This window comes from Lepisosteus platostomus, chromosome 6 (assembly GCF_059453375.1).
Source record: "Lepisosteus platostomus isolate fLepPlt1 chromosome 6, fLepPlt1.hap1, whole genome shotgun sequence".
In the NCBI taxonomy this organism is placed as follows: domain Eukaryota; kingdom Metazoa; phylum Chordata; class Actinopteri; order Semionotiformes; family Lepisosteidae; genus Lepisosteus; species Lepisosteus platostomus.
In genome coordinates, this window is record NC_142616.1 from 58,981,718 (window position 1) to 59,007,486 (window position 25,769).

Here is a 25,769-nt window from a genome sequence, read left to right on the forward strand (position 1 = left end):
AAGTTTTGCAGAGACAAACTGCTGGCTTGGAGCTGACTGGTAGCATTGTTGAAACTGGCAGACTGTGATCCCAGGAGACCATAACATGCTGGTGCAGGGGCTGGCTGTTGGAGTGTAGCAGAATGGAGTATCATTGGTGTCACAGCAAGGGTTTACTGCCAGCTCATAGCAGTCAGGATGGTCAAGGAGACTGAGGGAGACTGATTAAACCCTAGTGACTGCAGCAAGCCAGGTAGGCAGATTGACAGCTGGCTTGATGCAGATCAGTAGCACTGGCAGTTATATCAGAGGTTGGTTGCTGACTGGGCTGGCGGAAAGCACAGTCGCAGCAATGGCTGGCTGCTGACCAGGGGTGATGACACTGGAAATACGCTCAATGTCCAAGGCATAGACCTGTTCTGAGATACAATGTCCTTAGAGATAGTTCCACCACATCCAGCGGTGATTGTGCCGATGTCTGTGGTGCTTCAATATTTAATAACCACTGAATGAACGAGTGATTGGGTGCCCGAGTGGTAGAGGGAGGTGCTACCTGAAAGGTGGACCGACTGCATCCTTTGATCCATGTAATGACCATTATTCTGTGATTCCTAGTCTGCAAGCTGCTGCTGGCCCAGGGCATAAAGCCTTACAATATCTCTTATCACAGGGGCCTCTTAGTCATATTCCTCTGCATTTGTGCATTTGTAGAGACTCTCAAGCTGTCTTGTCAAGGCAACACAAAGAGTATTAGAAATCTTTAAAAACACCTACAGTGTAATTCTATGTGAGTAATTATGTGTACTAATATGGCTTGCCACTACAAACATAAGTAACTCTGGCTGATATGATACTTAAAGAAATAATGCATAGGCTTAAAGTTAAATAACATTAATAACCAACTGAGAGAAAAAAAAGTCATCACAAACATAGTAATCTGTTAGAAAAATAACATGAATCCCACCTATGCATCATATTAGCCCTTTCTGTCAGAGGACCTATAAATTCATCTCCATGCTATCATTCCCCATGCTGCAGACACAGGTGTGTCTGTTTCACAATAAAAACAAGACCACATTGAGATGTGGATATTGGGTAGTTGGTACTAGGGGAGCACTCACTCATTCACTATATTCATCTCATGCTCTTAGTCTTTGGAGCCCTTAGAAAGTTGTGTTTAACAACCTTCAGCTTGGTTTCATCTTGTTCTGCTCTTCTTCCATACAAGACCTCATCGACCAGACGAAATCGTGAATAAGCAAATACTGGAATGTTAAATTCACAGATGTCAGGACCCTACTGTGCTCATTTTTCATTACAGTTTTTAATCTGAACTTGCTAACAATGTCTTTTTGAGCTGAATACACTTTCTGCCAATCTTCAGATGTTTGAAGCTCCTTTTAAAGTGTGATAAAAGCAAATTTGCTGTGACAAAGTATTATAATGTAAATTAGTTTGGAGAATTTTGTTTTGCTTAGAAAATAATTAAACTACCCTGGGATCATGAAGAAAGGTATTTAAGATGTGCTATTATGTGTTGGTACAGTAGCAAAACAGAAGGCTGCCAAGATATTTCAGTGCAGGTAATCATTTCTTGCAGTTTCCCAAATTTAGATCATTTATATTTTATAAACATATTTGGAGTATAATTATATGAACTCTATGTCTGGTTTTGAGTAATTGTACCTTACAGTGATCCCAGTCGTTCAGAAAGAACAAGCTTCTTTAAAGTATGATTATTACTTTTTTAATTTAAAAAGTCTCAAAAGTAACTCATTTAAAACATTGTGTGTCAGAACAACATTAAATGAAAGAAATGCTATTCCTTTTTTTCCAGCACAATTTTTTTTTCTGGCAGGAAGAATACCAGATATTTTCCAACATTCATGTTGGAATTAATAATAAAATCACAGGGGGGTTTCAAAAGATTTACGGGGAAAAAAACATTGAAGGTTAATGGTATTTTGTGTTTTTATCTCTTTAAAATTCAGCTATGCGAGACTCATTTGCAATTGCCTTGAATATTTCGTTGTGTTTTATTAAGTTCCTGTACTAATTTACCACTGTTGTTTGCAAGACTGTATCATATTGTTTTGCACATACAGTAGGCTCTCCTGTGCCGGCATTGGTAGTCCAGGTGGACAATTATAGTTGCCTTTTCTCCTCTGGTGTTCTCTTTCAGGCTGGCATCATTTCCTTAATTAAAAATCATATAGCCAAAGATATTTGCCGCTTAATAAAGAGTACTATAGTACTACAGGAACTATTTATTAACGCAAATTTTTAATGTTAACATTATTTTTATTGACAAGGTATTGCATAGCAAATGTGTCTTGCTTTGCAACAGTTTGCTTATACTGTACACATACTGTGAGCAATGACTTTATGATTTCCATCTTTGGAAATAGAAAAGAACCAAAGGAGATTGGCTAGTGTAAACAATTGTCTGAAATACTGTATATGACATGTAAGGTTTGTGAAATGTACTACATTTTGTTATATAAGAACATATTGTTAAAAATCCTTGTTTAGAACACTGTGAAGCACCAGCACACCTAGTGGCTGCCTATACAAACTTATTAAGTTGGCTGTTAGGGATTGTCGAAATGTCTTTTACCAAGGTCACCCACATCTTCGGAGAAATGCATCTGACACTTGGAATACAAATATTTACAGGAGCTCCATGAGTTTCTCTAACACTTGGTCTGTTTACTGATGCCAGGGAAATGTGTTTAGAGTTATTGCAATAAAATGCTAGTTGTGTTTACCTGGTCAGATCACAGTGGTTGTCCACCAGTTGTGTTTATCATTAAAATCCTCAATAAAAGCAGTATTAGGTTAAGGGATGGATTAATTTGAATTGAAAATTAGTGCCGATTCACTTTGATGACTAAGAATAAAGTGGATAGTCCCAGCCCAGGCCACAGAAGCAATTACTTCACTCCATAAAACCATACATAATTTACCATCCTTAAACAGTTTTTTGACCAGTTACATTATCATGTTATTCCACAATCTATCTGTTGGATGATGATTGATGCAGTGCTGTCTTCTTTTGCTGTTATTCTTTTTGACATTTGATTGCCCAGGCTAATAAACCCTTCTAGATGAAAAACATTTGACAAGTTTTCTGAAAGTACACATTCTAGATCATAGACACACTAGTGTTGCAGCATAGTTTTATTGCCTTTTGACCCATCCACCCATCCATCTACTTACCACTTCATAAAATTCAGAGTTATGCTGTATGCTGTATTTCTTTGGTTATATACATTGAATGATACTCCATAGATACAACATGTTTGTGCTGTATGTTTGTACCAGTTTTAACTTTTAATTAATTACTATTTGGCAATGCTGAATTTGACACAATATTTGTCGCAGGACTTTAAAAATCTGGTTTCTAAATCCTATGTCCACAAAAATCAGAAGCATTCACCCACTTTTATAAGACCTCTCCCTGCTCTGTAGCTGTGAGCATAAAAAGCATCCCCATTAAAATACACCAGGACTTTAAATTATACATGGAAACTTCCCTGTAATGGATCTTTTCAAGGTGCATTCCCATCACTTTTTCATATCTCTTGCTTTATTGAACAAGGGTCTTGGTCTAACTAAACTCCCAGATGCCTTTTATCTAATGAAGAAGTTGGTGTGGAACCTTTTTTAGATGCAAACTTAATATTTATAGGCAGATCAAGTTGTAAAGTAGTAGGAATGCCATGGAAATTGGATAAATTCAGATGTGTTTTTAATTGTGAAATGTCAAAAGCAGATCTGGAGCATCCTTTCTATTTAAAAGTAATCTGCATTGCTCATTTTTAAACCTGAACAGACATTTTGTCTGTTTATAATAATAATAATAATAATAATAATAATAATAATAATAATAATAATAATAATAATAATAATAAAGCACTTGTGTAGCCCCCACATTGATGATGCTACGGCAACCAAAATGCATCAGTACGCACATCAAAGATCAGGTATTAGTAGAGAGAATACTAAGGGCCAGGCACTGGGGTAACATTCCTACTCACCCTACCAGCAGCCATATCACCCTGCAACTCACAATTGGCCACGCACTGAAGCTAAGCAGGTGTGAGCCTGGTCAGTACCTGGATGGGAGACCTCCTGGGAAAAACTAAGGTTGCTGCTGGAAGAGGTGTTAGTGGGGCCAGCAGGGGCCGCTCACCCTGCGGTCCATGTGGGTCCTAATGCCCCAGTATAGTGACGGGGACACTATACTGTAAACAGGCGCAGTCCTTCGGATGAGACGTAAAACCGAGGTCCTGACTCTCTGTGGTCATTAAAAATCCCAGGGCGCTTATTGAAAAGAGTAGGGGTGTAACCCCGGTGTCCTGGCCAAAATTTCCAATTGGCCCTTACCAATCATGGCCTCCTAATAATCCCACTCTATGAATTGGCTACATAACTCTGCTCTCTTCCCCACTGATAGCTGATGTCTGGTGAGCGTTTTGGCGCACTATGGCTGCCATCGCATCATCCAGGTGGATGCTGCACATTGGTGTTAGTGGAGGGGAGTCCCCATTACCTGTAAAGCGCTTTGAGTGGAGTGTCCAGAAAAGCGCTATATAATTGTAAGCAATTATTATTATTACTCTTTTCCAGAAACATGACGACAGAGAGTCAGGACCTTGTTTTTACTTCTCATCCGATGGATGGTGCCTTTTTTACAGTATATAACATCATTATAACTGAAAACCTAACAAGCGTTTTTTTTCATTGTGCCTAGAGAGCAGGATATGGGCAAACACGCTCAATCATTCCTGAGTCTAAAATACCTATTTTTATTATTTTCTACAGTGATGAGCCAGGCATAATCCAAAGTACAAAGCAAGTACTCGTGAAAACAGGAGGATTACAAAAAATGAGAAATAATAGAAAAGTGGTGACAATGGGAGCTGTAGCTCCAGACAGCCACGGCATGTACTGTACAGACCTTCTCTTCTGTTATGGTACAGGTATGATATACTGTAGCTGGTATAGGACACAAAAAATGGTTGTGTCCTTAATGCACACAGAAACCTTGCTCAGTTAGTAATATTCTATATTAAATCATTTTCTTTACACAATTCTGCAAAAATGCTTAGTCTTTAAGTAGTTAATTTCTTTCTTTCATTCTCAATAATCACTGATGTTTCAAGTCATGTAGCGATCCCATCTTCAATCCATAAGAATAAAGAAAGAATATAATCAAGATATTTCAGCCGTTTGAAAGAGTAGGAGTTACAGTATAGAAAAGAACAAAGACGTGAGGAAAAATATTGAAATATGCAACACTGCACTATAATTTCAAAATGCACAATACCTTAAAAGATAGTCTCATGGAACAGTAGGTGAAGGAGGCCACAATCTGTATTTGTTTCAGTACATGTCCTATGGAATTTTCAGAATTAAGTCTTTTCTGTTCTGTCTTTCAGACTTCCTCTGTCAACACATTGCTTAAAGTAATGATAGAGGAGAGGTATACTGTGAATTCTGTATCTTCTCCTGCTCTTAATACTTCTCTGCCTTAATGTAAGGATGTTTTAACGATGATTCTGCCTATAAACTTTAGAGTGATTGTTAAAAAAGTATAGTAAATTAACATGATTTACCAGGAAGTTTGGAGCACACATTGTTTTATCAATTGGCAGCTTTGTTTCCATTTGTGTTGCTGATTAATAAAGTTTCACTGTGTTTTTGTTTTACAAAAGTAAAAATAAATATGCTTTTGCTTGTAATTTTGTTTACCTGTAAAAAGTCCTTTTGAGACTCCTTCAGGTGTGGGAGGCAGGACTAAATCCTTAACTATAAACTGTACATATGGTACAGTATGTAACACTTCAATCTAATGATCACAGCCATGCAAAATTTTAAATGTGAGTTTGCCTTAATTAGTATATTACTTGGAAACCTGTTGTTAACCTGATTTATTTTGCATCCTGTAGCAAGTGTTGAGATTGTTGTATCTTATGGAGAAGCTTCATAAGAGCTATAAATAAAGCTGTGTTTCTTTTAATTTCTAATTAATTAATTAGATGGTTTTGAATGAAGCTGTCATTCACAGTCAGTTAACAAACCTTAGGAAATAAAAAGCAGATCTAATATCAAAATACTAGTAATTTAAATGCATACATATCACTGGGACTTGTAGTGTCTTATCCTTCTTACAGTACTATAGTATTCCTGAAAACACTGCAAAAATTAAATCTGTTTCCAAGACTACACACCAAAATTAATTCAAAAAATATTGTTTAATTTATCTACACTTTGCAAAGTTGCTTTTTTGCAGCAACAGGGACACATACTGTATTAAAAGATAAGTTAGAAGGCTACCTGCGTTTGAACAATTTATAGACAAGTCATACTATCTTAAATTAACTTTTCATTTTTTCAAGCTTTTACCAGACTTCTCTCTTTTGTGTTATATTGTGTGACTGCCAATGAGCTCTTCTGAGCTCTTGACCTTAGAAGGTTAAACAATTATATTAAAAATGTCCACGTTTATTCTGTTCTGATGAGTAAACAATATGTTTGAGTTTGTATATGTAAATGGGCTATTTAAAAATTAATTGACAATGTTCATCACAAAAATAGGCATATCGGGTGTTCCGTAAGTTTTCGAGTCAGTTCTGCAACCATGTTGTCACGCCCTCTGCAGCCAGAGGGCGCTCCTTCTCTGTCCTGTCCCTAGTTTCCGGTCTGCTGTCCTTCCTGTCCCTCTCTTTCCCTTGGGCTATATATTTCCGGGTCTTGCACTCTGTCCTGGCTCAGCAATGATGTTCGGATGTCCTGAGACCCGCCTAGCACCAGGGCGCCCCACGTCTGCTCCCTGAGGGCATAGGTTTCTATACGGCATTCCTGAACTCTTTGCACTAATGAGCCCGGGCCTTTTTCCCGTCTCGCCGCTACGCATATGGGTCTTTTTCCGCTCTCCTGCTCCCCACGGTTAGTCCCTTTGGACGTCCGTGACACATGTGCTTCCACCGGGTCAGGTTTTATGACAGGTATGGTATGAAGTTTCACTGCGTGAATCATGTCCAGAATTAAAGGCAACAATTTATTATAGCTTCACCCTGATAAGATTGATATAATAGTTGGTTCTTCATACCAGATTGTAAATGTGAAAGTCCTAAATTGTAATCCCAGAGATTATCTGAGAGTCATTTTTATCTGTATAGAAATCTGTGTTTTCTGACCCAAACTAGAGTTTTGAAGAACATATTCACAGTGCTGCTAAAAAGGTGTGAGTTTTCTACCTGCATATTATTGCTCAAATTCAGTTTTTTCTTACCCAGTTGGATATAGAGGCTTATATATTCTTTAGTTTTTTGCACACATCAACAAAACTAATGGTTTGCCCACTGGTGTTTCAAAAGGTGTTCTTAGGTGTGATGTATTCAGAACTCAGCCTGAATTCTAACACAAAATAAATCCTATGTTTATATCAGTTCAGACCTAGCTTCTCTGCATTGGCTCCCAGTGGAGTTCAGTATGAAATATAAATCCCTACTTCTAGGTTTTAAAGGCTCTGCATGGGTTAGCAAAAAAACTAGATAGCATTCCTAGTTTTATCTAGCATTTTATTTTCAAGCTCCTAGAACAGTGACTCTGTTAGAATTTCTAAATATAAATTGAAAACGTATGTTTTCCTTAGCTTTTGCTGTATGATCTTGTTATTGTTGTGTCTTTTGCATTATGATGTCATTTTATATGCTTTAGCTGCTTTAACAGTTTTTTATGCACTTTGAGATTTGGTGTTATAAAAAAATAGAGTGCTATTAAGAATAAGAATAAGGTATGGCTAAGGTTCTTGTTGTTTCCTAATATAGTCTCCAGTACACGTTTCTCAACAATGTAACTATTATAACTGCAATCAGGAGAAAGGAATAACCATTTCAAAGTAACATTCAGGGAATATGCTTTAACAGAGTTTCCCTTGCAGGATTTGATGCTTACTTCACTTCCCGAACACTGGAGAATAACCGGAGAAATGTTTGGTTTGCTGAATACTGGGAGGAGAACTTCAACTGTAAGCTGATGAGCTCCTCAAAAAAAGAGGATACCAGTCGCAAATGCACAGGTAAGACACTTGAAAAAAGCAAGACAATGATCCATTTTTGCAGCTGAATTTAAAATAAATATTGTTTGTATCAGATTATGTGGACAACAGGAAACCACGTTAGAGACCAATGTGTTTGTTTTTTTCATAAGGTTTTCTATTTTGGCAGTCAACTTTTCTGGCATATAACAGAAGTCAGTTTTGACGTATAAAAGAAGTGCAGCAAAACGCAATTTATTTATCTTAAACATTTTTTGCATGTTTCATTGTATTGCTCAACATGTCGTAAACCGATTGTTTTCACATAGTACGTAGAATTCTTCTTCTAATAACTACTGTATGGCTGTCTTTCTTTATTATATTTTATGTAAAGATAAAAAAAAAATATTTCCTTGAATTGGTTTGCACTACTGTTTGCAGATACAAAATATTTTTTCTAGTACTGTACTGTATATTACACTGTATGTATCTAGTATTAAATATCTCATTCATAGCTATGATGTTACACTTCTTTTTTACATCTTTTTGTTGCTTCCCTTTGTTTTTTATCTTTTTCTTCACATACACATATGCAATTGTGTCTCCTAAAATCATTTTTTTTAAGTGTGCTGAATTATGGCTTATGTAAAGCATTGGCCACAGTATTTTTCTGATTTGCATAAACTACCTATCATTTACTTAAATGACTTAAAGCCTGCAATTTATATTGCCTTGACTTGTAGCAATAATGCTATATCTGTCCGGGCTGTGATCATGGAATAATTTGTTTGTGCAAGCTTTATTTTTAATTGAAGGAAATGGATTTTCAACACTTTTTATGACGCTTTGAACATCTGCTCTGTGGACTAGTAATATAATGTTCAAAGGAGTGAAGGGCAATAAACAATAAACAATAAACAATATTTAGAAATTAACGAGCAACAACCAATAAGGTATTCTGTCTCAGTAAAATATTAACTGAATATATAGTACAAGACATTTACCTGACTAATCAAAATATGAAACTTCTAATTCAGCACTGACCATTCTTATAGTGTATATACTGTATAGTACATGACTGATATGGACATACTGTATGAAAAAGCAACCTTGCTAGAGATTTAAAATGCCCTCAGAGATCCCGCCAGAGCTCAAAGTAGTAATTATTTTTGCAAAAAACCTACAACCATGATGTCAAGAATCAGTATTAAATCTTCTTTGATCAAGTTTTCATATCTCCCTGTTCTGTTGGATGGACTAAGGTTGATGTAGCAGCAGGAGTTGAGTTAATCTATTTTGAAGATATCAGTGAGACCTATGAATTGGAAAATCTACAAAATAAAACTCCTTCTTAGTCATCTCCTGCTTTAGTCATTTCTGAGAAAATGAAGTCAATTTAAAGGAGGAATTTCAAAACATCACAATAGGTACAGGGAAATAACACTGTGATGCTTTACAGTGATGCTTTCCTAATGGATAGTCCATTCAGGGTATTCTGCATTCCTGCTGAAAGTTAAATTCAAAATTCAAAATTAAATCTTCATTTCTTACTCAGAATAATAAAGACATTTCAATCTTCAGGTTTTCTCTTTTCATTATTTTAATAATTAACATATGGTATGGGGGAGGTTTTTATTGAATTTAATGTCTTAGTGAGTCATACAATTAAGCACTTATAAGCTATGAAATACTTTTTTTATTTATTTTGTCATCTGATTTTGTGGTGATGAAGTTTAATTTTGTTTATTAAAGCAATTTAATGTTAATGGACAAAGGAAGGAAAATGGCAATTGATTTAATAAGGAATAGTATAGTCAGGCATTCAGAGTTTGTTTGGTCTCTTTCAACTTCTGTCTGTACTGACCTCTTTAGTATATCCCCTGCATCTCAATCTTGACTTTCTGCCAATCAGGTAGAGTAAATCAGTCCTAAACTGAAATATTGGTTTATTTTACTCAACAGCACCAATAAATATTTATTCAACAACATACTGTATGACCTAGAAGTTTAGCCATTAATTTTAGCTAAAGAAGGTATATTACAAACAGACTTGGAACTACCTGGAACAAGTCAGTGTTTTTATAAAGCTTATTTCTCAAGCGCCCTGCAATAAATTTATATACAGTATTGACCCAAAATACCACGGATTCACATGGTGAAATGTATTAAATGGAATGAGGAAAATCAAAAAGAAGTCTAAGGGTGGTAGTGATTGTGGCATAATCATATTAACTTTGCTAAAATGTATTTTTCTGAATATGTGTCAAGGGTTGATGGATCTAAGGAATAGGACAATTTAGCTGAAAATTCTCAGATGATCAATGGTTACATTAATAACCAAAGAACCTGGATTATCTTAGTTATCATAGAAAAGGCTGTGAAGCCCTTCTCTAAATTAAAATCCAATGGTAACCCAGTTATGCTCAGATAAATATTGGAGGGCTTTTAGTATCTTTAATATTTTTAATGAGTGCTCTGAAATAGTTCTGTGGTTAAATTTTAATGAAAGTGGTACACTTGAGAGTTCTTTTTGGGGACCAACATGTGTGTCTTTTATTGACTTTTGCTTGGTATTTCTTTGAGTACTCCATTTCTGTCATTATTAAATGGTAATTTGGAAATAGTTTTTCCTAATCGCAGGCTTATTGACTGACTGTTAGAAGAAATTAAAATGAGAGTATTCCAGGTCTCCTATTTTGACCTTCTGTGAGACTGCTTGTAGTGAAAAAAATCACCTTTGCTAAGATGTCTTGACCTACTGTAAAAGTCATTTTACTGCACCAGCAAGCCAAACAAAAGACACCACTTTTTCTTTTTCTGTAAGAGCCTGCAGAATTCCTGAATTTTTTCACCTTTTTTCTGATCTCACACAAGCCATTTCTGCTTCCCTAAAAATACTATTAGTTCACTCCATTAGTTTACAGAGACAAGGTAGCCACAGGCTGTTACTGAAGCACTGGGAAGGTAGTGGTTTGGTCGATGGGAGTTGGCAGTAGTAAGTACCTACTGTACAGCAGCATTCATGTGGGTCTCCTGTGGCTAATTAAAAAAAACTTCTTTGTCATGGGGAAAGTTGAAGCTTCCCATACCCTGATCACGGATGGTCAGAAAGTAAGCACATTCAAGTGTCAAGCTGATTTTCAGAGTAAGCTAAGATGACAGGTGATTTTTAAAAGCTGACATAATGCACACCTGGATGCTGTCATCAAGCAACTAGAGTCCTTCAGGCTGAAGAGAGACAAGGCAACTTGTGTCTGTAGTATTCCTTTTGTGATGTGGAAAAATTGAGAAAAATCAATGCACGGCTGCTACCTGTATAGAGCAATAATGTCATGTTTTGGTCCTCATTACATCATTTAATTTAGTTAGTATTGATCATCGTTTATTTTAGAATTTAGTTTACATAGATCAAAAATAGGTTTTCATTTTAAAGCTAGATTAGTATGCCACAGAATGGATTTAGGACTGTAGATCCTTTACAATGATCAGGATATTAAGGATATACTGTACATATCTTGAGATTTTTAAACCAGTAAAATACATAATGGAGCTTTTTAAAATAATTCATTTTTAACGCATGATTATCAGTCATTCTTTGTAGCCTTTCTGGAGACTACTCTGAAAGATTATGAGAAATCTAAAATGAAATAGAAATGTTTTGTTATCCAATTGTTGAGTACAACTTTTAAGGAATGAGATGAGGGTGGGAAGGCAATTACTGTAGTTTCGCATTAAGGGGACTGACAATACCGTAACAGATCATCTGTATAATGGTTATAAATACAATGCATAGTACAAGATGAAACCAATTAAAATTGAAATATATTGAATGTACATGATATAATACAGTATATTGAATTATTTGATGGGACTCAGTTAAACATTCAGTTCCCTCACTGGTTTTCTGTACACTAGTCCAAAATATTTAAAACCTTGAAACTATTCTCTTACAAGATCATAGATTTAAAAAAAAAAACACATCAGCACATACACACAAAGCTCTCTCACATTCACTAGTTTTACCTGTCAGATACACACAAAATGCTCTTACTGTACATTCACTAGTTTTACCTCTCACATACAGTGTTTTATGTATATGTGCGAGGTAAAATTAGTGAATGTGAGAGTTTTTTGTGTGTATATGAGAACAATTTATGTGTGTGTGAGAGGTAAAGTTTGAACAATGGCCTAAATGACACCTCATATAATACTGTCCCTTGAAATCAACAACTATACAGTATATGTATTAACACATATAACCCTAAGATCTTATCTGAAGTCCCTGAAGCTTTGAAGCACTTTTGTAGGTCTTTAACTGTCATGGTAATTGCACTATTTATGCAATGAATTCAATAGGAAAGTTTGCCATGGCAAATGTACTTCATTCAGAAAATATCATAGCATCAGTCATTGTACAAGATCAAGTTGAATGCTATTGCTATTCACTGATTAAAAAAACCACAAAGGCCTCTTTGCAAATGCCAAAAGGGTTGATAGTAACAGTCTATGGAGACAATGAACAAATAATTATTGCTCTCACAGCTGAGCTTCAGTACTGGGGATGTAAAAGGCCTTGTGCAGCAAACTCCTGTGCCTCCAGGTGTGATGTGTGTGTTGCCCAATTTACATGCATCAGGGGACAGTGAATGACATGAAGTGGAGCATATGCTCTTGTCTCCATACTTCTGGACATCAGGGAGGATTACACAGATTGAGAACACATTAATACAGGCAATTTATTAGTTCTGACAGCTGTATTTACTTTGTTGAAGTGGCCCCATTGCTGGCCTTTTCTTTTTCATGTTCTCTCGATTTTTTTTTTAGTAGATTTCAGTTTCCTTTCCCTTCTGCTTGATGGGAGAAAAAAGGTAACAAACACAAGGAAGCCATTCAGCCCATCTAGTCCATTTGATTGTTAGAAGTTAATTGATACAGGGATATCATCTAGCCATCTTTTTGAAAGACACAAGTGTATCAGCTTTAACCAATACTGGCTGGGTAACTTATTCCATACTCCTCTGAACCTTTGTGTAAAGTGCCTTCTCTTCTCAATTTTAAGACATGATCAAGGAACTGTAGAGTTGTAACTCTTTGGGCAGCAATGATCTTATTTTTCCAATGATGAGATAGTGATGATTCTTGATTATTTAACTACTGTATGAATTTAGCTTAAACATTTACATTTATTAAAATATGACAATTAATATGAGACTAAAATAGTTTTTCCAATAAAATACCACAATCCAATAGTTACTAATAATAGTTAACTAATAGGTTTATTCCATGCTGAGAAGTGAAGAAAGAAAACACATTTTGGCTGTGGAGCCTTCTTCAGGAACATGCTGTAGTTAACTAATAATTATGTTAAAAATAAAGTGATTGTCACGCCCAGTACACCTAGAGGGCACTCTGCTTTTCTCCTGTTCGTAGTTCCCTGTGATTATTCATGTTCTTCTGGTGTGTCTTGTTTATAGCCTATTTACTTCTTGCTTCTGCTCTGCTACTCGCTCAGCATTGAGGTTCAGATCTCCTGAGCCCTGACTAGCACCAGGTCACTCCTGTCCATGGCCTGAGGGCATAGGTTTCTATATGGCATTTCCTGAACAGCTGAGCCCAGGCTAACCTCCGTCTTGTCGCTAAGCATAGGGTGTAACGAACAGTTCTTTCCGGACCCTATGCGGACGACACAGTCCGACGGAGTGGGGAAACACTGGGGAAACGTCATGCAGGAAAACGGGGCTGAAGACAAGGGGGCGTGTCCAAGGTGCGCTGGTGCACTGGGGAGGTTTGGCCGAGGCGAACAATCCGAGAGTAATCCTTAGGGAAAATCCAAAACGCAAGGGTAAGTCCAAAACCAGGAGATCCATCAAAGGAAGGAATTAAAAACCAAGAAGGCCGGGTCGGAACCGGCGGGCGGGGAACAGGAACGGGAACCGAGGTTAAAACCTTAACGGGACCAGGTGCTTCCTGGTCCCGGACTCGCACGATATGGAAATCAGATGCAGAGCCCGGATGAGCGTCAGCGCCTGGCTTTTAAGGTGGGCTAGGTAAAAGGGATCAGGTGCACAGAATGAAGTCTTTAGTGAAAGGGCTGGAGCACCCTTAAGGAGGGGGGACTATAATCGTGACATAGGGTCTTTTTCGCTCTCCTGCCATTCCACAGTTCGTCCTTTCTGACATCTGTGATAGTGATCTGTTTAAGCTATCTACTGTACACATCAAAACATACTAAAACGAGAGAAATAACCACATCATAATTTAAGAATATCAAATCAATCAATTAATAGAAAGACCGTTCTGCAGCAGATGTCAACATGATGAGGAATTCCATGGTTTCCAATGGAATGTCAGAATCATACAAAGGCCAAATGTGACAGAAGTGATCAGTCACGGTGGGGGCACTAAAAAGAAGTTTCAATGGAAAGTAACTGAACTATATTTCATATTATCACTCAGATGAATTTTAGTGGGACTGTGGCAAATAGAAAAGGAAATGTGCCGCCTTGAACACTTCATTAATCCTCTGCTCCACCTTGTCATTCACATCTTAATAAAACAGTGTACGAGCACTATTTTGAGTGGTTGGAGGCTGTACATTTTTAAATCAATTTAATCCTGCTTTGGTAACCATAACAGTCTGTTAAGAATAATTTGTTTTTGAGCAACTCATGTATGTTTATTATACCCCTATAATACCAATTTGGGATCAGTAGGTTTTACTCAGCTGGGCTCCATGCTTCAATCCTTGTTCTAGCTACAGGATACAGTAGATGCATCCTCTGAAATGTTTGTTTGTCAGGGCCCATTTCACATGCTTCTCAACTTTCAGTTCAGATTTAAATGTCAGGGTTGCTCTCTGCAGACTTTATATGCAGCACATCGTCTTAGATCTTAAGAAATACCTATCAGGAAAGCTCACCCTGCTGGTTAATCTATTAGATAAAAGAAAAAAAGTGATTGAGTGTAGTTCTACTAGTGATTATCAAAGAAATGTAGCACAAACATGTTTTTGCCTATCACAAAGGAAGGTTGTAGCTTGGGGACAAAATATCAAACTATTTTTTTGTGAAAACAGTGGAACAAAATATTCATACAAGAGGTACATTTGGTACCGTTTTTTATGATTTTATCATAATTATTATTTATTTCTAGCAAATTAGTCTTGAAAAGTCCACTCCTCAAGATTTATAATGCTAAAAGAAGACTGAAAAGACTTAAAAAGTCTGTTTAAAAAGTTTACAGAACAGGATGAGTCATTTATGCATCAATAAATTATGTACTGTAATTCAAATGGTTATTTACTGTAAATAAACTTTAGGAATATTTACTCCTTCTACATAAGAATCATAAATGAGTGACACCACTAATCTAAATGAAATAGATTAGTGAAAGCATGAAATCATGCTAATATCCTGTAGCCTGGATTTAAATACCAGAGCAGCACCTGTTTGAGACTGAGTTTGATTTAGACTCAAAATTAAACTTAACATACAATCTTTGAAAATAGGTACTCTGTATCATAAGTCCTTCATTATCAAATACAAATAAGATAAAGGTACAGTATTTACTGTACATTTGTCAGCTACTGCATTTTGTTTGTCCAGTATAGTAAACTCTCAGTGACTGACTAATTGGGGCGAAGGGGTGCCTGTTAAATGTCTGTTACAATACATTACAAATTTCAAATGTATACAGTATGTACAATATATACTGTATATATGCTCTCTGGTTCTTTAGACAAATTTTTTAACAATTTCAAACAACACATTTAATGTGTACTGTATAAAATATGGTAATCCATACAGAACACAACACCAATCATAAGCAATTGATCTACTATACCTCTATAGGGCACTAGTGATATTTTTTAATTTTAAACCAAAGCAATATTTATTTAGCCCTTGTTTTATTATTTGTGTATTCCCATGCTATTGCAAGGAAAATCTAGTTAAAAATTCTGATTTTACAGACATAATTGTCCATTAAATCCAAAATCCGTTAAAGCAAAGTCTGTTAAACTGAGGGTTTAGTGTGTTGTGAGCACTCAGCAGCACTGCTCAGCAATCTATAAAACAAATAGGTATTGTGTGGGCTTAGATTTATTCTTGAAAAGCTCTATCTCCTGCTTTTGACCTTATTCAGCCTCTGCCAATCTTCCCACGTTCATCTTTTCATCATAATTACATGGTATATTTATCTTTGTTTCACAGGCATGTGGATCAGTTCTATTTCCATTGACAAGTGAAGGAATAAAATCAAGTGAAGATAATGCCACTGACAGGCTTCACCATTTTACCACAGAGCATTAACAGTCACATTTCTTTTTGTGATTGCTAGAATATTCCTCCTTCCTTCGCCTAATCATGTATTGTGTATGTTCCTTACTTTTCAAAACAGAGTTGGATAAAGAGCTCTCCTTCTGTCAGAGCTTAATTTTGCTGTTCCTTTACATAAGTGAAACCCAAGAAAGTCACACCACTCATTTCCAGTTAATGATTCTTATTAGAAATCAAAGGCCTATTTGTTTCAAAGTTGTGACATCTATAATAATTTATATCCTTGAATCACTTAATGAAATTGTCCCTCAACACAGAAGCAAAAGTGTGAACCATCTGAGAAGAAATGGCCGCCAAAAAGGGTACTCATCTACTAATGCAATGTCTCCAAAGAAGATAATCATGACGATGAGTGCTTCTAGTGCGAAATCTAGAAATTAGAGTGACTACTCTGAAAAAAAGTTGAGGTTCACCTTCAGGAACAATGAGATGAGAGCTGGTTTCTGGGTAACTGTCCGTCATATTGTCAACATGGCTAATGTGTCCTTACAGATTTGTAGCAAAGGATGGGGTGTGAAAATACTAAAGAGGTTACTGGAAGAAGAAACACTAGAGTGTTTAGCAGAGCTAGAGAATTAAAATGACTAAGACTGAACAATGGTGTGTCATGGCTATGGACCTGCACTGTTCGGGGAGTTATGGATTTTTTTCCCTGTAAGGCTGAAGTTGACAATTTGTTTTTCACTTACTTACAAAGAAATCAATGCTGTACCAAGTTGTAAAAATCTATTGTGTATTTGGGAGACTTAAAAAAGAAGACATTGACTCATGGAAACCCTTATTTTCTATTTGTATCAAATAAGGCTCACAGCTTGTATTTTCATAGAGTGAATTGGGAAGGTTTTGCCTGCAGCTTTATGAAGCCCATTTTAATTATTTATATCCCCTGCTGCTTTCTAATAGGCAAATCAAACTTTTTTATGGAAAGTAGAACAAAAAAAGTTGTAGTGCGTCAGCAGAGAGAACTTTGGACTCTACAGAACTCTCAGAGATTGATTTAATTATTTCTGGATTGGTCTCAAAGTGTGTCAAACTAATATTTTATTGTTTTTTCACTGTTTGACAAATACAGTATATGAGCTGTTATAGGAATGCACAGATTGGCCAGGCTATGTTGTCTACATTTATCTTTAAAATAAGAATAGTATTCAATAACAACAAGATATTGAATTATTATTATTATTATTATTATTATTATTATTATTATTATTATTATTATTTCAATATTATTACTGGTTGTGGTGGTGGTGGTATTGGTGTTGTTGTTTGGACCCCCAAATTTGAAAAAGCTGACCGACTGGTAATTTTGACAACAATGTGCATGCATTCTCAGAAATGTCTACATCTGGCCATCTGTTTCTCTCTCTGCAGGCAAAAAATGCCAATGAGAGTGGCAGAGTGGACTGTCACAGCAAAATCTTAGGATCCCAGGTGGCTCAACTTGACAGGTTGCTGGGATTTGCACTGCTATCAGTGAAGCTCCCATTCTCTTTTGAACTACTGTGGCTTAACATGGTAATGATGGTGATGATGCCTCTTGGAACTTCTAAAGCAAGATGATTAATAGTTGGAGATTCCAGGGTATAGGATGCTTTAAAAAGATTTTAAAAGAAAATGGCTGTTCAAGTGTAAAAGACAAAAAAGCAATCACAACAACAAAGGAACCTTTGGCTAATTAAGCATCAGTTTAAGCGTGATGTTTATCACAGTATATAATGACGTAGCCCACATTCAAACCAATGAATTGGACATTAGGACTCATCCTGCACTGCTAAGGGGTGCTTTATTGCTGAGACACGTTTTAAAACAATACCATAGAATAATAATAATAATAATATTTCCTAAATATCTGATCCTGCTTTGAAATCTCGATGCATTAACATTACAAAGTTTACAATGAGCTTTTATTGTGATGTTTTGCAAATGTACTGTATACTGTTTTGTTTGAGATGACATTCCAGTGAATAGTGCAACCCATGTATTTGGAGCCCATACCAATTTTCCCTCATCAGACTACTGTACATACAGTTATTAGAAGTTTCAGATTAACACTCTGGTGCAATATTCTTCATTCTTCAGCAGATGCAGAGTTCATGCTTTGTTAGGCTAATGGAGTCGATTGAATCACGAACACTGTAACTCACTGTATAATCTTTTTGATTATACCAAGTCCTAATTTGTTGCCTGCTGTTTTATTTTGACAAAAACACTTACTGCATACAGTAGCTGTTTAAAGTGCAGTAAATGTCACAACCTTTCACAAATAGTAGTAGATGGAAAAATGAGAGAAGTGATTTGCCCTATTAGTATGTGCATTCAAGTGTGATCAACGCATTGAAGGATGGGAGTTACCCACAGTGTCAGAAATACCACAAGCCAGCAAGCTCACTATTGAAATTACATATGCAGTGTGCAAAAGAAACATGAATGCCTTCCTGCCATACGTCTGCATGTATATTGACCCACTCAGTTGTCATTAGAAAATAGATCAAGCTTTTTATGAAAATGCTGTATCATGACGTTTTGGGAAGTGGATGTCTCTGTGTGACATTCCAAACTAAGATGAAGGAGTTATAGGAATTGCAAGAGAATGTCATTACATTGTACAAGGTTTTACATCAAAATATTTTATAAGGTACTGTCTATCAGACACTGGATCTCTTTCAGTAATTTCAAATGCTCAGATAACAAGCAAATCTCTTCTACACCTGAAACCATGAAGATTAGTATAAATGTTGTTGAAGATTAGTATACTGTAAATACTGTATAAAGTAAGTATAAATTACTGTAGTATAAAGAGAGACTGACATTCACATGAGCATTCGGCCTCTGGCCAACCCTGTGTAAACGAGGTCAGGCCACTTGTCCTTTCGATCGAATGCCTCTCAATCAGGCAGCCAATCATCCAATGAATCAGCCACTTAATCTGCCTATTTAAGGTTTTAGTCTCTGCTAGATTGGTGATCTGACATTGAGTTCCTTAGAGCCATCAGGAACTCAGCATTCACTCTCCAATCACAACTACCTGACTAGCTTCCAAAGTACTGGTCCAGCAGAGAATCCCCACTTTTATGTTTCTCTGGCAGTTCTCCTCCAGCAGGAACTATTGACTTTGCTGTCTTCATCCAGCACTCCTATTTGCTTGGAAATCCTTACTGCCCTCAATCCTGACACCGAAATTTCTGTCAATCAAGAATCAAACCCCCATATCCAGCCTTCCTGTTCACCTCTTTCTACTAAGGCACCTCAGTCTTGCTGCCTAATCAGCTCTCCCAGATTTTCCAGGGATGCATGTGTTCTGCATTTGGGTTTCAGCCTACAGTATCAGCTTGCTATTTTGCCTGCAGCGCAACAGTTTCTGGAAAAGGCTTCTCTTGGGTAGTTGTTCTGTGTAAATTAAAACAATTCCTCCATGGTGGAGAAGAAACACTTGGTAAGAGTCATGGAGTCAGTATCAGCAGCTAAGTGTGTAACTTTGTATGGTGAAATACAGTAGTTGTCAGTACACCAGTATATCACAATGAATAACTTAAGAATCAAATAGACCCTAATGCACTTATCATCATTATAATCATATGTGTAAATAACTAGACTTCAGGGGCTGCAGTGTCACTGGGACACTATAAGCTCTTTCAACTATTGCTTGGTTTTAGTGATCCAATTCTAGTATGGATTGTTTTTTTATGGTTCTGCATGTGCTTCATTATAAAAAAACAAAAAACAAAAACCTGCAATCAAGGTCTGCAATAAGTAGAGATTTAAAATCACAAGAAACTCCCAAAACACTTATTCCAAAGGTATCAATTAAAAATAACTTACAGAAGGCTACTTATGCTACATAAACACACACATCCAAGAAATGTCAAACTGTTGTTAGTTTTTAATTAGATTCATCGAAGACGTGTTTTGCAAAATATGTTCTGTAGTTAATTAAGTTAATAATTTACAGAACACTTACATAACAGTGTCTTTTCCATTGCTGGTCTTTAAGTGTTTAAAAAACACTAATTTAGATGTTGAGATTAAATGGCACCACTTAAGGAAGCATTATAGTGTATGTCTCATGGTTAGATAAGCTAACAAAGACCACTCTTCCTCAAAATTCTGTTGTACAGTAGGTAACATTTCCAATATTTTTAAATGTAAATTCAGTTTCTTTAGCAGATAGAATGTGGCTCACGAAAGAGTAAACAGTATGCACCTGGGTAAATAATGAGTGGAATAGCCTTTCGTATAATTGTCATTTTTTTCAGTGTGTTTCTATTAACATTGGATGAATTGACACTTTTCACAAATGATTTATTTGGAAATATAGGGCCATTTAACTCTCCTCTTATTAATTTCTATGTATATTTCAAGGAATTTTAACATTTTTCATTTCAATGTATCAGGAGAGGGTAAAAAAGAAACATTAGATTTTCCTTGAGCAGAAGAGAAAGTGCATTGTCTGTCACAAATTAGAACTTCTGACAAGATCTCAGCTCAAGTGACATGCACAGATTGGAATCAGCACTTTTTAAACAGCCATCAAATCAACACTTTTGAAAGAGTTCAGAAAGGAGCAACACGATTAATTCTTATCAAGGGATTTCAAGTCAAGCTGTCTTAAACTTCTCATAACTGTTCATGTTATTGAACATTGCAGACGTTTTTTTCATATTGGCCCATATTCCTGACTTTTTCTAATAGTTCCTTGGCAGTTTTCTTACTGAAACTCTAAGTGTTTATAATTTAAGTTTCAGTGTTATTGGAATGGACAGGGTGTACAGTATGCTGCCTTGCATTCATTTATTACCTTCTTGGTTTCTGCCATCTCATGCAACCCTGTACTGGATAAACTGGTTATAAAATGGATGGATGACAGATGTAGTGTACAGTATATTTACTCTTTAATTAAAAAAAACATGTAAATTACAAAATTATAAGATAAAAATATCCAAGCTTCTCATTGTGAATTGGGAATATACCCTTTGTCTTCCCACAACTCAGAATTTTTGCCATATGCCATTCATTTCTTTCAGGGTTTTTGTATCTCCTTAATGGTAAAATAATTCCTCAAATAAGAAGGAATAAAGCTGAGGGAAGCAGTAATATAGTGATGGCCACATTTCTTTTTTTAATCTTGCAAAAAAAATACTGTACTGTATATATACAGTATATCGTAAACAGTACCGTATATTAAAAAATGTGTTTTGAATGCTGGATATTTTCCATGTATCCTAGTCATACCCACCACTGGTGTTTAAAAAATATCTGTTATGTAAGGACACAGTCTTTTATCAAGCAGCTAGTTTACAGTGTATTTTAATGATCGTGATGATATTGGTATTTGGTCCTAAAATAAATGAACCATTCATAAGATATTATTTGGTGGAAGATTAATTTAACATTGTGGGCAATGCAACTGAATAAGAATAATGTTTGGCTACAGTATGTATTTTGTTGTTTGGCTGGCGTGGTGGTGGGGGACAGATTACTGTACATCCCTTTTAGTTATGAGACTTGTGCCATTGAAAAAGGACTTGTGTTCAGTGCATGAAGAAAAAACCTCCGTTGCTCTTGATAGTTAATATGAATTGTAGAAAATGTAGTGGGCCACTTTTGATTACGTCTCCATTGCATGACTCAACACATTAGTCCGTAATGAAACTGTCATTTCCCCTGAGCCCTTCAGGGTATTCCCTGCTATTGGGCTCCAGTCCAGTGCAATGAAAAGGGTAGCCCTTCTCAATCTCCATCTGGATTCCTCTAAACCTTTTATAATTACTAAGTAGCCAGAATGCATAAATAAATCCACCACAAGCAGATTAAAATGGGACTGCAGGATTAAGTGCAATTTAGTGCAGAAACATTTTTCTGTTCAATAATAATAATAATGTTCGCATTACCATCATTATGAATACTGTACCAAGCAAAATTATGTTTAAGCAGAAGATACAGGGCAATGTTGTGGAGTTCCTCATTGAAAATTATTCATTTTCGGCCACATAGAGTTGATAGTTTTAGGAGTTTTTTTATGCCATTCTCTTGCAGTGCTATTCCCTTTTAAAAAAAAATCTAATACAGTATATCCTTACACAAACCTTTTACTGTAACCAGCAGTTGTACAATTAGCTATATCAACCTGCAACTCACAACTGGCAACCCACTGAAGCAAAGCAGGTACAATATGAGCCTGGCCAGTACCAGGATGAGAAAGCTAAGGTTGCTGCTGGAAGAGGTGTTAGTGGGACCAGTAGAGAATGCTTAGTACGTGGTGTTAAACCCAATATCCTGAGTCTCCTTGAACATTAAAAATCCCAGGGCATTTCCCAAAAAGAGTAGAGGTATTGTTCCAGTGTCTTTGCCAAATCTCCACCTGGCTTTTACCTATCATGGCTTCCTAATAATACCCATCTGTGAATTGGCTTCATCACTTTGTTCGCTGATAGATGGCTCCTGCTGCATCATTCAGGTGGGTGCTTCACATTGTTGATGGTGGAGGTAAGTCCCCGTTATCTTCTGGAGTGTCCAGAAAGGTGCTACAAAAGTAAGGATTTTTTATTTTAACTTCGTGAAAGGTTTCACTGCAGTTTACCCGGGTCCTCAGATGCATTGCAATGTACAAGGTGATCTAACTCTGTTGCCTAATACTGGGCTTACAATAACTTATGAGTGGTTTTGGTCTTGTTTTCACCAGGTCAGGAGAGGATTGGGCAAGACTCCAAATACGAGCAAGAGGGGAAAGTGCAGTTTGTGATTGATGCTGTTTATGCCATGGCCCATGCCCTTCACAACATGCAGAAGGACCTGTGCCCAGACTACTCGGGAGTGTGTCCGGAGATGGAGCTTGCTGGAGGGAAGAAGCTTCTTAAATACATCCGCAACGTCAGCTTCAATGGTAAGTCCAGAGGGGGCTGCAGTGTTTATACTGTACACCTGGGGAATTCTCAGAATTCTTTGAAGCATACAATGGGCTGCATAAACTTTTTGTCATGAAAAGGAAGCAATGCGTAATATGTTCAATTACTATATTTTAAAGTACTGGAATTGTGGCAATGGGGATTATTGGTGTAACAGGCAAGTTTGATGAGCATAACTGTCTGTGCCCTGCAGAGCCAACCAGTTTGATCAGCTGGCACACAAGAACAACCTCCTCTGCAAGCGTAGTACTGAGGAGATGTCTAAAAGTCTGACTCACTGTGTGAGCTCTGAATCTGCATAAAAAGAGGTTTTATCATTATCATTCTAGGGGGCCTCCTAATTCTTAATATCATATTTTAAAGTGGTGTGCTGACTGCTGTTATTTTGCACACAGTAATGTGCGTACGGTATGTGTAATATCTCTAGTGCCTGATTTTCTCATCCACCAGGACACTCTTGAAGAACAATGTTACATCTCAAGCAAGCTTTTTCTGGAATAATCATTTCAGCAGAACAGCTGTAAGCACATAAAACTGATGAATACAGCAGGGTTCAAAACTAAGAGATTAGCCGCTGTGAAATTAAATAGTTTTTTAGAAAGTTAGAAATGGAAATAACACGTACAGTATAGACGATTATGTATAAAATGTCTGTTTATATCAGCAAGATGGAGAAAGAACAAATGAAAAAAGTAAAACAAAATTGATTATTGATTGGCATACAGCAAGAGAAAGAACCCTGCCCACCTGAAGGATTAAATTTCAAATGCCACATCACTATTGTGTTTGCTGATGTTTTTTTAAAGAAATATGAGAAAATCCCACAACATGACAACAATAGATACCCAATGTTTAGGTGCCCACTTATGAACTTTGATTAATACTAAAAGCTTCAGCTCAATCCTGTGCAAAATGCATTCACAAATGTAGTGTGGAATGTAAACAAATGTGTAATTTCACCATAAAACCAGTGTACAGGAAAGCATGAAAAAAGAGAAAACAAAGCTTTTAATACAGCTTTTTAGAAGCATAAGCAGATACAGTAAGACAGCTTGTTTGCTAGTAGCTAATTGATCTGAGGATCTAATCCAGATGTTTCTTCAATGAAGTCAATTTATTACTGTAGCTTTGACAGCGTGGTTTGTTCCAGATTCCAGCTATCATGTGTGTAAAAAGGTGGCCCTTGTTCTCAGTACATTTCTGTAAAGTTTGCACATGTATGATTTAGTTTGTGCTTAATACACTCTTATACATATTTCTATTTCGTTAAGTGACTATCAAGCTACTGTATTTACAGTCTGAAACTTCTCCCCACTCAAAAGCAATCTTGATGGGGTATTTTTTTCACTTTTTTCCTTTAGTACATGATTCTGATTTACTCTCGATTCTGGAAACTATGACGAATTAAAATGATTTGTAAGAAAGTCTAAAAAATGTTCCCATACACATGCAATAGAAACCCGAGTTAAACAAATAAGTATAAATTAAAACTACTTTTAGACTGTTAGAGCAGAAATTCTTTGCAGTTTTTCACAAATTCTGTACCTTCACTCTTCCACTATGTGGCATTTGTATAAGCGATGGGTGTTCATAGTGCTATTAGACGTGCTTGAAGATGGAACACTTTTTTCTACATCCCAGCTCAGCATGGATTGTAGACATATTGTTTGTCAGCAGTAGATTTAAGGATGCAGCCACAGCAAGAGCAGAAAGATAGCAAGGGCGATGGAATAGAAAACATTAGGTCTTTGATTTGGCTTTCTTTGCTTACTGTTTGGTTTATGCAGTAAATTACTTGGAATAGAATCTTCCTTGTCTGATCAAGTATCCTGGTGAATGGCTTGGCATGAGTGAAACCCAACAAAAAGATACATTTACAATAAGACTATTGAAACTAGAGCCTTTGTGTTATCATTATTCAAGAATATCAATTACTGTATTGTATTTATTGTTAAAAAATGACATGTACACTGACCTTATACAAGAAGGACGTGGTGTACTATAGCTTGTCATTCAAGATTTAAAATATTAATTTAAATAAAAGGACACCGATTTTTAAGTAAAACATGAAATAATCCAAGACAAACAAAAAACATTATTGTCCGACTGGGAGGAAGTACAGAGATTTATGAAAACCTGTCACCCACTGGCACTTGATGTACAATACATGGTTTTCTGGCAGAAAGTACAAAGGGGTTTAAAGTCTTGCACAACTGATTTTACAAAATCTTACTGAAAAGTATTTTAATTACTTTAATGCCTCCTTTTTATGCATGCACAAAATCCTTTCTGTCTGTACTTTGTATCATTGATGATATGGGAAGTATCAAAACAATTTTAAATTATTATGAATTTTGTATGTTGATGTCACAGTTGCTAGGATATTAACAAGTTATCTAGATAATTACAAGTGATTGAGATTATTCTAATTGTGTTTTAGGTTTTAAGTTTTTTTTTATTGTTAATTTAAGGATGTGAATAGACATATCTCAGATTAAATGAAAA

General features: G+C 36.2%; 1 protein-coding gene across 1 annotated transcript in view; it reads left to right on the forward strand.

Moving 5' to 3' along the window:
* The window catches only part of grm7 (glutamate metabotropic receptor 7), a 237,310-nt gene that overhangs the window by 146,127 nt on the left and 65,414 nt on the right, over positions 1-25,769 (forward strand). The window contains exons 5-6 of the mRNA XM_088636642.1: positions 7,931-8,068; positions 23,042-23,242. Of these exons, the coding sequence (XP_088492768.1) occupies positions 7,931-8,068; positions 23,042-23,242 (339 nt within the window). The remainder of the gene's footprint in view (positions 1-7,930; positions 8,069-23,041; positions 23,243-25,769) is intronic.